The sequence below is a fragment of the Microchirus variegatus genome (assembly GCF_963457635.1).
Source record: "Microchirus variegatus genome assembly, chromosome: 22".
Taxonomy (NCBI): Eukaryota; Metazoa; Chordata; class Actinopteri; order Pleuronectiformes; family Soleidae; genus Microchirus; species Microchirus variegatus.
In genome coordinates, this window is record NC_139823.1 from 12,098,939 (window position 1) to 12,114,445 (window position 15,507).

Sequence of the window (15,507 nt, forward strand, 5' to 3'; positions counted from 1 at the left end):
GTGGCTGTGTGGGCACTGGGTTTTATGTGCTGATTACAGAACAACAAAAGAAATGCCTGCCGTGAAGGCCACATTGTTTCTCCAGTGTCAGCTGCTAACAGTGGGAATCCATCATCATCTATTCAAGAGGTAAGAAAACTCCATTCAAACCTCACTCGCCTTATTTTACTTCATAAAATTACCAGGTGATTCTCAAGTCTCTGTCAGTGTTCACCATTGTGTTATAGAACCAATACAATTTGTTATGACTTGATACAATTCAATTTAGGCCTTATACCGATAATATAAGAAACACTTGCGACACATCCATGACCAGCTACCTCATTAGGTCAGTTGTGATGGGGAATATGAAAAACACTGAAAAAAGTCTTAACTCTCAGCCCAAATTTATAAGATTGCAAAACCTCCTCAAAACTGGCAACACAATTATAATCTCACTTAAGGCAGCTCAGTGAGCAAACCTTTGATATCATTTGAAATGATAATAAAATCATTTTGTAATTCCCAAATTGTTTTAGCCAAATCATTTCTACGGGAAACTTTTTCAAAAGGGCAAAGAAAAAGATTGTACATGTTTTGTGCCGTTTCCGTGTGGATATGGCCTTAGTCTCACTAACGAGCCAGCTGCTAAATTGCTTAGAAGCTAGCGAGGAAAGTGAGTCCCATTTGAAGGTGCAATAAGAAAGAAGTAGCTTATAGCTTAAGCTAATAGCAAAATATTGGCCCAGGTACTTATTTATTTGAATATTTTACTTTATAGCAGACTACCCATTCGTAAGAGTTTTTTTGTTACACTGGTATATAAAGCGGCCTCCTTCAATAATGTGTACAAAGTGTTTCTATTTCAAGTGCACAACCACTCTCTCTGTTATAGAAGCCACAGCTCAGTGGCACCATGAGTCGTAAATAAAAAGATAGCAGCTAACCTTGCTGACTCTGTGCGTCATAGACACGCAGGCCAAACAGCGATGTGTTTGAGTACAAAATAACAATGCCATGTGTACGGGAAACTTTTTCAAAAGGGCAAAGAAAAAGTTTGTACACATTTTGTGCCCATTCCGTGTGGATTTGACCTTAGTCTCACTAACGAGCTAGCTGCTAATTGCTCAGAAGCTAAGAAGCTAGCTGATATTTGCTTGTGAGCTACTCCCACAAGAGGAAAGCAACTCTGGTGAGTTGCTAGCAAGGAAAGTGAGTCGCGTTTGAAGACGCATTGAGGAAGTAGTAGCTTGTAGCTTAAGCTTATAGCAAAACAGTGGCCCAGGTACTGATATATTTGAATATTTTACTTTATAGCAGACTACTCATTCGTAAGAGTTTTTTTGTTACACTGGTATATAAAGCGGCCTCCTTCAATAATGTGTACAAAGTGTTTCTATTTCCAGTGCACAACCACTCTCTCTGTTATAGAAGCCACAGCTCAGTTGCACCATGAGTAGTAAATGAAAAGATAGCAGCTAACCTTGCTGACTCTGTGCGTCATAGACGCGCAGGCCGAACAGTGGGGGTCTCTCACTCCGCATTAGCGTCACATCGCTGGCAGATAGGTCCAGCTGGAAGACGGAAGCATTCATGTACTCCGTCCAAAAGATGAAATTCCGATAATGGGAGATTCCAAACGGATGGTTCAGCTCTTTCCCGTTGTACACCACCTGCAGCATGAGGCAAACATGCAGTGTAATCAAAAGATTAGGAGAGCTACGCAAAGACAACAGCAGCAACAAAGAAAAAATCAATCATCTTAAACAGGGTTCTAGCTGTTCGCATATTGGCTTAGAAATTACATGATCACAGTATATGATGAATGTGATTCAATTTCTTTGCTCAAATTTATTCACGCAGTGCTGTCTACTTATAATAATGTTTGCAAGGATCTTGGCATTGATGAAATAGCATTTGCAAATAATTCATTAGCTTAATATTCGGGTACGGCAAGAGTTGACAAGAGCAGTTGGAGACGAAGGGATGTTTTGTTGGCAGTTAATGTGGAAAGAGGAGCACTTTTCAATCATTTCACTACTTAAGAGATTAACATAGTGTGATTGTAAAACTATAAAACCTGGTTTGGACAATCACATTCAGGACAAATGAGGATGCAATCAGAGACTTTACACAAACACTGCTAGCAGCTGACAATCTCACTTTTAAAATTGTGTATGAATCATATTAGAATACGATCCAAACTGGAAATATATTATGGATGCATGCATGTATAAGGTCTGTTTTCAGTTCCTGTCCAGACATCATTGTTATAGGCTGAAATCCTGCATTTTAAAAAAGTAGAGGATAAAGATGTAAAGATAATGAAGGCACAAGCATAAAATTGATTTTTAATTGATTCATTCAATTCAAGTCAGTGAAACAGTATGCTGTAAAATAGACATTCAGTATAAACATAAACAATACATCTCTTTACTAAGAAAATTATTTCTTAGTATTAAGTATTAGGAGTAAAACGAATTAACAAATTCAAGTTTAATTCAATACCTGAATCTAAAAACATCTTTATTTAGTGTTGCTGCTGGTGTGATGAATTCTGATGTGATGTACAAACTCACCATTCTTCCGGTTCCATTCAGATGAATCTTCTCGATGTGATCGTAGTAGGCGTCACACCAGTACATGGTGCTGGTGCCGTGGTCCAGCGTCAGACCGTTGGGCCAAAGCATGTTGGAGGTGACAAAAATCCGGCGGTTGGATCCATCCATCCAGGCTTTTTCTATTCTCCCGATGCTGTCATTGACCTCATCCTCTTCCCAGTCTGTCCAGTACATCCAGCTGTTACAGATGGGCACACAGACATATCAGGCAAATGAACATAGCAACCATTTTGCTATATTTGAACGGCATATTTGTCATGTAGCATAGGAACATCCATATTCCACAACTAATGGTGAGTTTATCTCATGTTCAAATTATGACACTTCATTGAAAAGCTGCCAGAGCCTCATCCATCCACCTCATTTCTACTCGACTAATTACTTCTTTCCTGCCTCCTCCTCTTCTGATATCTTATCAGCCAATACATGTGGCAACACATTACTGGGCTTTTCTCAAAATGATCAATTACATTTTTGCAGGGGGGGTTTTTCAGTGTGCGAGTATGCAGCCATAACGGATTTTTCACGATTCATACACTGAACATTATAAATAACACAACCTGAGCCTCCATGCACACAGGATATCATACAGACAAAAAAAAAAGATTCCAGAAAAAATTGGATTTCAGACTTTTCATATGTAAATCAGAATAACAAATCATTCTTGGTATTCCGGAAAGAGTGCCTGACAATTTCAAAGAAATTATTCAGGCTTATCATGCCACTTGACTGCACACCAAGGCGATGTTCGAAGCGTCCTGCATGGTATCGCCAAATGGCGTATGAATAACACCTCAATTTCCATTTTTTGTTTTCCCCGTGTCCTTTCAAGCTTCATGATTTTGTTCCTAAACCGTTCCCACCTACTCTGAAAAAAAACAATATTAAATGTCACACACACAAAACAACAACAACAACGTCAAACCATAGTTATGACATTGAAAGTCTTAGACCGTTTATATGCAAACCCAGCAGAGATCGCAGTGATAATTCACTGTTGAGTGTATCATGTATGGGCCGAGCATGCAACTCTCAGTGGGCCAGTGATACTTGAAATGTAACCGGGCACAACACATTGACATGATCTGCCCTCTGTAACCACGCCCCAGGGATTTGCTCTGATTGAATGTTGCCGACTGAACCCACGTGAACCCATGCTTTCCATCAATGGTCGTGGGGTTTGGCGAAAGGGAAGATGTAACTGAATAGGATATGGAGGTAAATGAAAGACTCACTCTGTTTCCAACTCGTCTATACAAGCTCATAAATCATTCAGTGGTGGTGCTCTACACTAAATGCACACAGATATATACAGACGTGCACATATGAGATGGACTGATGGACATCATGTGATGCACCGTCGTCATAACAGTGCCATGCATTTAACCCTCCATTACCTCAAACCCAGGGGACTTTGTTTTACAATTAGCGGATATTTTATCCAATAAGTAGTCAGGAATATATGCATAACATACTATACTTGGGAAAATTGGACATAGATTCCATTTTTCTTTTATAAATATTCTGCTACTCATGGTAACTGTGTCAACGTTAATGCGCGTTAACACATGATGCATTTCCATGACGAGTGACGAGAAAAAGACACGTGTGACGTCATGTTTACGTGACTCCCAATTGTTTAAAATGAGCTGCTCTTTTGGTTTAATAAACAGACCACTCCAGTTCAACTGTAGGCGCGCTAACGGCGCTTAAGGAGCTAAGGCGGGTCTTTTAACGGTCAGTCGTCATGGAAATGTGTCATGCGTTAATGTGCGTTAACCTAGTGCCCAGCACTAATAAAAATCTACTAGTCTAATTCTTAACGTACAGACAGTAACTGACCTCTAGTTTTGGGGAATAAGCTTATTTACATATATGAACAGGTACTTTTATTATATGATTTAATATTATTATATTTTATTTTTTTGGAGGAAGAGTGTCCTGTCTGATGTATATCAGATGTAAGCATAACATATGCTAAAATGCTTTAATAAAAAAAAAGAGAAATATATACACAATGCAATGCCGTGTTATCCTTATTATTACATTACAAATAAATCCAGAGTGTGATTATACCCAATCAAGTCGAATTTTGCTCGTATTCGGATTGTTCTGTGAATACATTTAAGAGGGTCCGAATGCAGAAAAGATAAAGCTATGACGCTGTTAAGTTGACAATAGTAGTCTTTATCATGTCAACACAGACCCAAAAGGTGGCTAACAGAGCAGAAAATTAGGCCACACAAAAATATTCACATCATCCATTGGAGGAATGCATCCATTTCATCTGAGGAAAAAAATAACATTCATGTAGAGCAGATAATAATCAAAAGACTGTTGGGTTCAGGATGAATGCTCCCCGCCAGGCCGAAAAGCAGCTTTTCTACTCATCTGTGCCGTCAGGTGGGGGTAATATCTGTCAGGACTGGAATGCTAAACAAGAGGCCGGTATGCCATTTTCTCACTTCTATTAAAAGTTTAAGCCCCCCTCCCCCCTCCCAGTGTCATTATTAAGATGGATAACAGGACACAGCACTAGAGAGTTAAGTGTCACACTGATAAATGTTACAGACAAGAGAGAAAAGGAATAAAAACTAACTGGGTTTTGCTGTCCATGCTCAAAGTGTAGCAGTGCAGCGGCTGTGTAAGAAAATGTTGGGAAAAAGGCCCTGAAGGTTTGAAAATTAATCTCTGACTGGCTCTAAAAGCCTAAAAGTGTTAATCCTTAAGATGCTCAATACATTTTCTGCAGCTTCCTTCGTAATTGCCAACCATCATCTTGAATGATTATATCATCCAAATACACATTTCCACAGGATGACTTTGCCGACGATCTACATGGTGTGAGGAGAAACAGATATCAAGCAGGTTAACTAATGAGCTGGTAGCTGTGATTTAACTTCATGGAACAAGCGCATATCCCCTCTCTCTTTCAGGTTTCTCTCCATTGAACTATGCTGGTTTACTTGGAGTTCGGGATGCCCCCGCATACATACATTTTCACAGGAAAGAAAAGCAAAAACTGAACTAAATGGAAAATCCATGTTAAAAAAAAACAAGTAATGCCTATTTAAGGCTTTGCAAAATCATATAAAAGTGGACTTGTTACCTTTCTTCAACATCCCCCACTTCATTCTTAAGTTTTACTCACACCTCTGTATTGCAACTGGATGGATGCAAGAATCTCTCTTTCATGCATGGGTTGCTTCATTTCCCTTTTCCTCACCTGTTAAGAGGGTCGACCACAATAGCCCGTGGGTGCGACATATTTCCTTCCAAAAGAGTCTTTCTCGTCTGTGAGGCTTTCTCCAGCCGGGCGACGCTAATCGTCTTCCTGTAGCCATCGTTGGTCCAGTACAGGTTATTCCCAATCCAGTCCACGGAGATTCCCTCAACATTGTCCAGATCTACAAGAGAATCGGCAGAAGAGAATTCAACAGAATCGCCGTTTTGTCCACTACTGTTTAAAGGTTTGGGGTCACCTATTACATTTTTGGGTGTTTCCATTAAAACTCACACTTTTATTCATCAAAAGAGTTGGAAAGTGAATAGAAATAATGATAGCCTTCTAATGCGATTAGCAAACACAATGTACCGTTAGAACACTGGAAATGGACCTCTATACACCCTTGTACATATTCCATTAAAAACCAGACATTTGCAGCTAGAATAGTCGTTTACCACATTAACTATGGATAGAGTGTGTTTCTGATTAATTTAATGTTATATTCATTGAAAAAGAAGTGCTTTTCCTTCAAAAAATAAGGATGTTCCTAAGTGACCCCAAATTTTGAACATAGTGTATGTCTTTTCAAACCTGGTGTTATAGACCTTTTTCACAGCAGATATTTTTCAAAAAGTCAGACAAACACAGGTATTAGGATTCCACTCTCGGTTTTTTAAGAGTCAAGGTTGTGCAGTTGTTCAAGAGTAAGTGTAGGTCACACTACGACAACAACTAATACTTAAACCACTCAAACCTGAAGAAGCTTGTTTTCTTCCCTGTAAAATATGTTCTTCTTACAATATGGTTATTAACAACAAATAAATCAAATGGTGGCAAATACACATTTTTAGTAGATTATGAGTGTGTGAAATAGCTTTAACCTTACAGAAGTTGTCAGAATTAACACTCACCATCTTTGAGTATCGTCTCTCTGCCACTTCCGTCTATTTTTTGCCGCCCGATAAGGAAGCTGGTCGTATCGGCAAAGTAAATGTGTCCCAGCTCTGCATGGTAGTCGATGGCTCGAGGGTTGACCAGGTCCTTGACTGGCACCATGTGCTCATCGCTGGACTTGATGTTCATATCCAGTCCTCGGATGACACCAGGACGTCCCTTGCCGTAGAACAGGAAGAGATCGCTTTTAGGCTCTGCAAGGCAAGCAAACGAAAGGACACTTTTTTACTGTTATTGTCAATTAATTGGCCTAATTCATCAATGCTGATCCCAGCATTAAACCCTTTTACCGGCCACATTGTTCTTATATGTGAGCCAGAGCCAGGGCTATCCATTCACCTTAATGGAGCTAGTAATCAGTGCCAATGACTATACTCTCCGCCTTCAATCACGGCCGTGCTACACAGCCACCTTACAACAGTAAGAGAAGGTAAAAAATGCTTGAGCAAACACACAATGGCAATACTTACCTTGGCTGTGAACAGTGCCTGTGATCTAAAATAACATGGTGTCTTGGTAGAAAGGCAAACAGAGGCAGAGAAAGCTGAGGCAGCTCCTCAGCGGCCCGCCAGCCTCATAGGGGGGGGCCTCTATGTTCTCGAACCCTTTGGGATCTTCTGGAGAACCAAGAGCAGGAATGAAGGAGGGCTTCCAGTGAGAAAACCAGACCTTTCCTCGCTCTCAGCCCCTACCCAAGAGACTTAGATGGTGGGGGTGAGGACCACACATGCCTAACTTCAATTTATCATTTTGTGAGGGAGAGACCGACTACCCAGGAGACAATTAAACATTGCAAGAGACCCAGATATCAAACCTATCGTGACTGCTGTATGAGGAAGCACTACCATTTAGCACTGAATCTCATTATGCGCATGGAGAGGGAAAGCACCAGACAGAGAGAGAGAGATAGCTGGTGTCATCAGAACATCTCTGAGAGGGGAATAAATCAAATCTGTCACGCCGAGCCTCCCAGTGCTTCGTTACTCCGATCGAAACATAGTGGGCCCTCTGATTGTGTCATCAATTTGATCCTGTGCTTTTATTGTCAACTACACAATGTCCAGCGATTGATCAGAACAGACAACAAATGCAGACAAACTTAAAACCTCATTATGACAATAATCAATCAGAACCGCGACAGGTTGATCGCAGAATGTCACTTTCAGATGTGTCCGCGTCAACCAGCGATCGTCTTTATCACTGTCAGTCTCGAGCTGACGCATGTGTGTCACGCCCTCGGCTCTAATACGACACATGACCTTTGAAGGCGCGTCAATAAAAAGAGCGTTGACGCATACAGTCCTTTTCAGGCATTAGCCATGAGTATTATTCATGAATAACACAAGGCAGTTGCAATGGAAATCATTTAGAATAAAATCAAGATATGGACCAAAGTTCAAAATAACATTTCATTGAAATCTAAGGCAAAAAAAATAATATGTACTGACTTTTGCAGGACTGTCCATCAGAGCCCAAGCTGTAACCAGTACGACAGCGGCAGGATCTGGACTTGTAGCTGCCGCTCAGAAGGCAAATGTGGGAGCATCCCCCTGGCTTTCCATACGAGTCAGTTTCACAAGCATGACTCCGAACTGTGGACAAAATCAAAGAGGACAGATGAATAATTTGAATCCGACAAAGCATCTGTGTCTCTATGCCAGGGGTCTGGAACCTGCGCTTCTAGAGCTCTTCAGTCACTCTGCAGTGGCTCCTTGTAGCTTTAGAGATCAAGGCGACAAATAAAAGTGTTTTAATATGTTGTGTATCACATCCAAAGTCGACTTGAAAATGCAATATTAGTACACATTTGGATGTCCTGTCCATCTTTGGATCCACATAACGACATACAATCCAAATATTTGCTTAATTTATTTCAAAGTGGGTTCATTTTAATTTCATTAATTTGCCACAAACAATGAAACAATGGAAGAACTAGGTCATATTTATATAGTGTATATGTTATTATCCAGGTTTTTTTGCAGCTCCAAATTAATTTTATTTGGGTGGAGAGGTGACAAAAATTGCTTTTTTATACTAAAGGTTACAGACCCCTGCTTGTGAGCCACAAAATAATATTTCTGACACATACTTGCACATTGGTAACTTATGTAGAAAGTGTTTACCTCTCGGCTGAGTGAGTTTGTGGTACACACGTACTCCTCTTGTATTCCCCATGCTGGCTAATGTTGTGCTCTCTGCTGTGATGTTGAACCTGTGGATCAGCAGCAGCTCCACAGCGGAACTCCCTTTGGAAGGGTCGGAGTGGGTAGCATAGAGGTAGTCCTCGAACACGGCTAGTGCATAAATGTAGGACACCTGGAAAATTTATTTTATGAAAAAAAAAAAAAAAAAAGAGAGAAAGGGGAAAGAAAAGATCTGTGATGCTTTTTTCGCCTCATCCCTGAAGCCAAAGAGTACATAAAACCACAAGAGGAATATGACACAAACAAAAATACATTAATGAGGTCTTTTATCTTTTCAACATGAAGCAAACGTGCGAGACATAGGAGAAGAGTGGAGGGGCTGTTTGTACATTTAGCTGCCCCACACAGGGTCAAAAGCTGAGCTCCACAGGGAGGCCCCACTGGCCCTGACAACACAGACTACATGCTACATTTAGCAGGCTGACATCCACACACACACAAAGGGATGTGGCTGCATGAGCTGAAATCACAAGAGGTAAACCTGCACTCACCGGGTGACTCGTTAAAATCAAGGAACAAGGGTCAGTGTAAATTAATATATTAATAAAAGACAAACCGTTGAACCATCGCTCTTTCTCCATCTCAATGGAATTTGCCTCAGCGCTCTAAACACTGCAACATTCCAAATACTACTTCAAAGGGTGCACATACTGTGTTTGCCTTTTTGCCTTAGCACATGTAATGAAATTGCTGGATCTAATATGATGACAACATCAAACAAACAGGATCAAGACAACACACACACAAAAAAAAAAACAGCAAGGCTGTTGCAATTACATGGAAAGCAATATTATAGACATATTTTATTGGAACCAGCCACAGCTCGCAGGTTTGATCCTGACCCTCGTACTAAAAATAAACGGTGAGAACATAAAGAAGTCACATTTTGTGTTTTGCAGTGAGCAAATTGAGCCGAGTCTGAGGGAGGTGACGTGAATACACATTTAAAAATGATCAGCTTTCAAGGGAAAAATCATTGATACTATGGCTATGACAAATATATAAGATATTTTTGGCTTGGAATAATGGTGCAAGGCATTTTTTCATGCAGAGGCAATAGAAAGATCATCCACACCTGCATACACAATCTCCTCATGAAGAGTGAATATCTTGTCCATTTCAAAAGGATTTTTTTAATGAATAGTCATAATCTGTGATGAAAGGCCTCAAAAGTGTACTACAGGAGAGAGGCTATTGATATGCTCATTAAGAAGACAGCCTGCCTCACATGCAGGCGCTTCAGTTCCTTCAAGTTAATAAACCCCACCATCCTCCCCTTCACAAGTCCCTTTCTATGAAAATGAAGCCTGAAGTGTAAGAGAAAATTAACGCTGAAACACCCTCTCATCACAGCCTCAAACGTGTCTCAAATCAAGAGGGAGACAGCACTGACAGACAAAGCCAACTTTCTATTCAGATTCCCGTTTGTCCATTGCAGCACAAAAGCAGACATTACCAAAAGAAATGATACTTACCTGGCTACCATGGATAACGGTATGCCTGTTCCCGCCCTGGTAGTCCACCACCTCGATGTAATCCAGGTAGGCGTCGGCCCAGTACACCAGCTTCTTGACCACGTCCAGGGCCACAGCAGTGGGCTGCTCGATCTTATAATCCACCAGCCGGGTCCGATTGGTGCCGTCCATGTTGCAGCGTTCCACCTTGGCCACGTTCCCATAGTCGGTGAAGAACATCATTCTGCGGGGGGGGGGGGGTGTTTAAATGATCACAGGATGTTGCATACAGATGCATAACACACAGACGTGTCAACAGAATCCCAATCCATAGATATTGATTATCCAATTTACAGCATTTAACACATGGGAGGCCAGCTTTTGCTGTAGTGTGGTGTTTCTACTACTGCTACTATGAACACTACTGTTTAGAAATGTCCTTATTTTTGATGGAAACACACTTTTTTCTCAATGAATATAACATTAAATGAATCAGAAATACACTTCATACATTGTTAATGTGGTAAACGACTATTCTAGCTGCAAACGTCTGGTTTTTAATGGAATATGTACATAGGTGTATAGAGGCCCATTTCCAGCAACCATCTCTCCAGTGTTCTAATGGTACATTGTGTTTGCTAATGCGTTAGAAGGCTATTGGATGATTAGAAAACCCTTGAAAACCCTTATGTTTGCACAGCAGCTTTGCTGGTTCTTTGACGAATGGGCAAAATGATTATTTTGAATAAAGATAATTATTTCTAATCTTGTCAGTGTCTTGACTGTATTTTCTATTCATTTTGCAACTCTTTTGAAGAATAAAAGTGAGACTTTTAATGGAAAACACTTGACGGTGACCCCAAACTTTTGAGCGGTAGTGTATGTGCTGAAACCTTTCATGTGCCAAAAACACCAGTTAGTCTACCTTTAGTTATTTCACCTCTCTCTTGATTTTAATATATTTCACATTCATATTCTTTTTTTTTATTCTTTTGTGGAGTTAATGAAGTGATGTTTAATGCATTTAAGCCACCAATTATTCAAAATTCTCTTAAATTTCTTGAACACACATAGTAATTAACTACAAATGTGTTTAGTCACGCCGGTTTTCTACATTGTCTGCACTAATAGTGAACCTCAATCAAACTTTATTTATATAGCCCGTTTTATACAAGACAATGAAAGTCAAAGTGCTTCACAGGATTAAAGAAAACACAATCAAAGAAAATGTTAAACACGGCCGCGTTGCATTGTAATTAATGCAGTTCGAGGAGATGCATCAAAATCTAGCATTAAAATGTTGAGTGATATAGTTTAAATTAATACATTCAAGTCACTTTCCTCCTAACCTAATTATTCCATTAAGGATGTTTGACTTGATCAAGCAGCACGTCAATTTGTACATCAGTTACGCTCATAGATGTTTCCTTATAAAAGGGACATTGTAGCCTGACAACGACACATCAAAAATAAGCAAATGATATGCATAATATATTAGTTAAATTGTCTGATCCTCTGTTACACAATGAGGAAACCTTGGTGCTCATTCTTAAAACCCAGAACTGTATTTGTAGAACTTATAAATGTTGCATCAGCACCATTCATAATCCCAGAAAGACCATCATTTGTATGCCACACGGCACTCGGAGGTGCCCCTGTTTGGGGAGCCGGGCTCCTTGCTGACTCCGATAGATTTTTCAGCACTAAGGTTCAAAGGGCAGCCCACATCACCCCTGACTTGACTTGTGCAGATAATGCAGGCTTCCTGCTGCTCTTCGGCGGCTTGCTCGTTATCGCTGGAGCTCTGTCCTCACCGCACCGCAGTAAGACAGCATGGCCAGCCCTCCATGCTAATTACTGGATGTGCAGACTTGGCACTTTTAAGCACTTAAAAGTGACAGCGTATGAGATCTTTATGTTACTTAAAGGATGTTTCAAGTTATTGTCTGGTGTTGTTCAGTCACTGCTTGAAGAAACAAATTAGACTTCATATAACACCTGTTTTCCAGGGATTACACTAGCTCCTGTGTCTTTCAAAATTGACTCTCGGGCCCTCCTCGTGGTTTTTGAGTTACTAAATGGTTTTTCTCCTCTGTGCTTCACAAATTGTCTATCATTTTATGTCTAGTCACACACTCCGAGCTCCTCCATAGCTCGCCTCTAAATGTTCCAGAAATTACCACAAAGGTAATGGCCACTGCTGTTTGTATTGCATTTGCCTCCACGTCGCCTCGACAGTGAAATGGCACTTTGCGAAGATAATTAGAGACATTCTAACGCACTTCCATTTTTTACTTAATATTCTGCTCCCCCTTTATGGATGACTTTTTGATGAATATTTATTTTAACATCGTCTTGTAGTTAGTACATTTTCAGTTTTTTCACCCGGAGGGGCAACAAATTACAATATAGTTGCATCATTGCCTCCAATAATGATTTGAATGTGTGTCCACTGATCTGAAACCCTTCTCATCAGAACAATATTGTGAGGCAGTGGCCTATACTGCAAATCTGGAATGTGGCACAATGAGACACAATAATTTATATAATCTGGCCAATAATCTGTCACCAGACACCATACTTGGTTAGGTTTAGGCACACAATTTGGTTAGGGCTTGGGGGAAAATGAAAGTCATTATTGACTAGCTTATCATAAATCTTATCGCAACTATATATTTTTTTGAAAGACATAATATCATTGAACAAGAAAAGGAATTATTTGAAAACAAGAATATGGAAATATTCCTGCTAGTGCTTGGCATGTTAATGTGCGTCAACGAACGTTAATGTCGTTAACGCTAACGCACATTAACGTATGACGCGTTTCCATGACGACTGACTGGAAAAAGACATGTGTGGCGTCATGTTTACGTGCCTCAGCGGTGGACTGCAGTCACTGTTTACCAGTTAGCTCTGTTAGCTTCTTTAGCGCCATTAGCGTTAGCCTAAATAACCAACCTATCTGTGTATTGCGCATGTGTACCTTACGCACGTCTTTTTGCGATCAGTCATCATGCGTTAACGTGCGTTTAACGCTGACGCCGTTAGTGTTAACATGCCCAGCACTAAGAATTTCCTGCAAAAATGACTGAGTTAATTCTCTGATTTCTCTATAGCACAAACACAACAGTATTTAAGATACCCTGACATTAGATGGATCGCCACAGAAAGTGATTGAGACATTAACGGCTCCAACAGGAAGAATAATTAATGCCTCAGTTTAATCTACGACCATCGTTAAATTAAAAATTAAAAAAATTTAATATTCCTGTAGGCTCAAAATGTTACTACATAACGTAATCCAGACACCAATTACATTTAAAAAAACATAGTTGGTTTATAATATTAGTAAAATATAAATATGCTTTCCAGGGCATGCAGAGCTGACTCAGTGGTGCAGTGCTAATGTGAAATATTGAGTGTTGCAGTGAACAACACCAGTGACGCATGCAAGAAAGCTGTACGTTACATAATATAGGCTCGACTTATTTTTTTTTTTGCCAAACACCACTTTATTAACTTCTCAGAAATAGATCGCATTATTTCCTGTCAGAGGCATCAACTGAAGTGAGAGTCCACAGTAAGCTTCAGTTTCGTTTCAGGCAGATGAGGATTTCAGCCAATGAGCCAGAAAAGAAGAAAAGGTTTGACAATCAAAATGCTTCTACTGTAGCAACGGTGAGATGCCTTACATGCAATGATGGGAGGCAGGAAGTCAAATAACAATAAAAATGGAGTGTCAAACCAGAGCATATTCTATAAACACCTCCACACACCATGCTTCTATAACACCCCCTTGATTTCTTTTGTTTTCACTCCATTGCTCCAGGCTGACAGACCTCTCTCTCTCTCTCTCTCTCTCGCAGGCTCATTTTTTTTTCCAGACAAGAAAACAGAAACAGGAGCAACCATGTCTCTCAAATTAGAGGAAGGAAAGACGCCTTGAAAATCCTGTGCGTCTTATGCCGTCAATCTCGCCTGCAGCCTGTGTCCAGCAGAACGTGTCCGACGATAGCATCCTTCCGTACAAACAAAAGCACAAGGTGATTCGCAGGGAAGACGGTGAAGCCATATTGCTTTCCAGTGGCTGACCAACATTTAAAGACAATACAGAAATGCCGCTGGCCAAATGAAAAACTGTCCATGTCATTAAGGAAGCAGCGGCTAATTATTTCATTACACCCAGTGGGTTGGAACCAAATTGTTGAAGTACAGTGTAAAAATAAACTCCTTGTATCGCCGACTTCAACCTTCAAATTAATCATGTGTTCAGTTATAAATATAAATATGTGCCATGTTTATTTTATGGAGCCTGATCATGACACAGTTAAGCATAACAAGCGTTCACCAGCCAGGCGCTTCCGATGTCACCGCTGCCTGGAAGAGTTTATTATTAATGTGCTAATATCATATCAACACGTCTGAAGAAGCATCTTTGGATGAGAGGGGAAATGTCTGAAGAAGTCTGTAAGTCTAGTTACTATGACCTGGACAAATGAGAATCTACACAGACGTTATAAACAGGTATTTACGTTAAAATGTTTCAGGCATCATTAAGGATGTTTGTTCTTCTCTTGCTCTAACAAGAAAAATAAGACAATTGATTTAACCTAATACTATTTTCTTTTACTTTTGCACCACAGATCATGATGACACAGGGACTCCTTCATTAAGCCTTCATTATCCAATGCCGCAACATTGAGAGAGCAGAGTGGAAATATTCTACTACTTTTACAGGTGCTATGTTTTCTCGCTACGCGATCACCGCTGAGGCAAAACCCCTAATATGCAAAGTCCTGCATTTTCTACTGAGGGACGTGTGGGGGGAAGAAATCAGTGAATACAAATGAATGTCTAGACAGCAAGAAGCTGTCAACAGCCATCCACCAAATTACACAGCTCAAAGAGAGAAGGGCTGAGTCAAAGGACAGGGAATCATTGAAATCCCTTCATTGTAACTCACTCATATTCTGCCCGACAAATCGATTGTTAGGCATAGTGACTTCTTTCTTTTTCTCCTTCCTCCGTGATTCTTTCTTAACAAAAGATGCACGATGATAAATGAAATC

The 15,507-nt window shown here is 40.2% G+C and overlaps 1 protein-coding gene across 1 annotated transcript in view; it reads right to left on the bottom strand.

Annotated features, from left to right (window-relative positions):
• The window catches only part of lrp1bb (low density lipoprotein receptor-related protein 1Bb), a gene marked incomplete at both ends in the record, with an annotated part of 246,847 nt that overhangs the window by 121,181 nt on the left and 110,159 nt on the right, over positions 1–15,507 (bottom strand). The window contains 7 exons of the mRNA XM_083909007.1: positions 1,463–1,652; positions 2,559–2,778; positions 5,827–6,007; positions 6,738–6,974; positions 8,229–8,372; positions 8,904–9,096; positions 10,460–10,682. Coding sequence (XP_083765133.1) covers positions 1,463–1,652; positions 2,559–2,778; positions 5,827–6,007; positions 6,738–6,974; positions 8,229–8,372; positions 8,904–9,096; positions 10,460–10,682 — 1,388 coding nt within the window. The remainder of the gene's footprint in view (positions 1–1,462; positions 1,653–2,558; positions 2,779–5,826; positions 6,008–6,737; positions 6,975–8,228; positions 8,373–8,903; positions 9,097–10,459; positions 10,683–15,507) is intronic.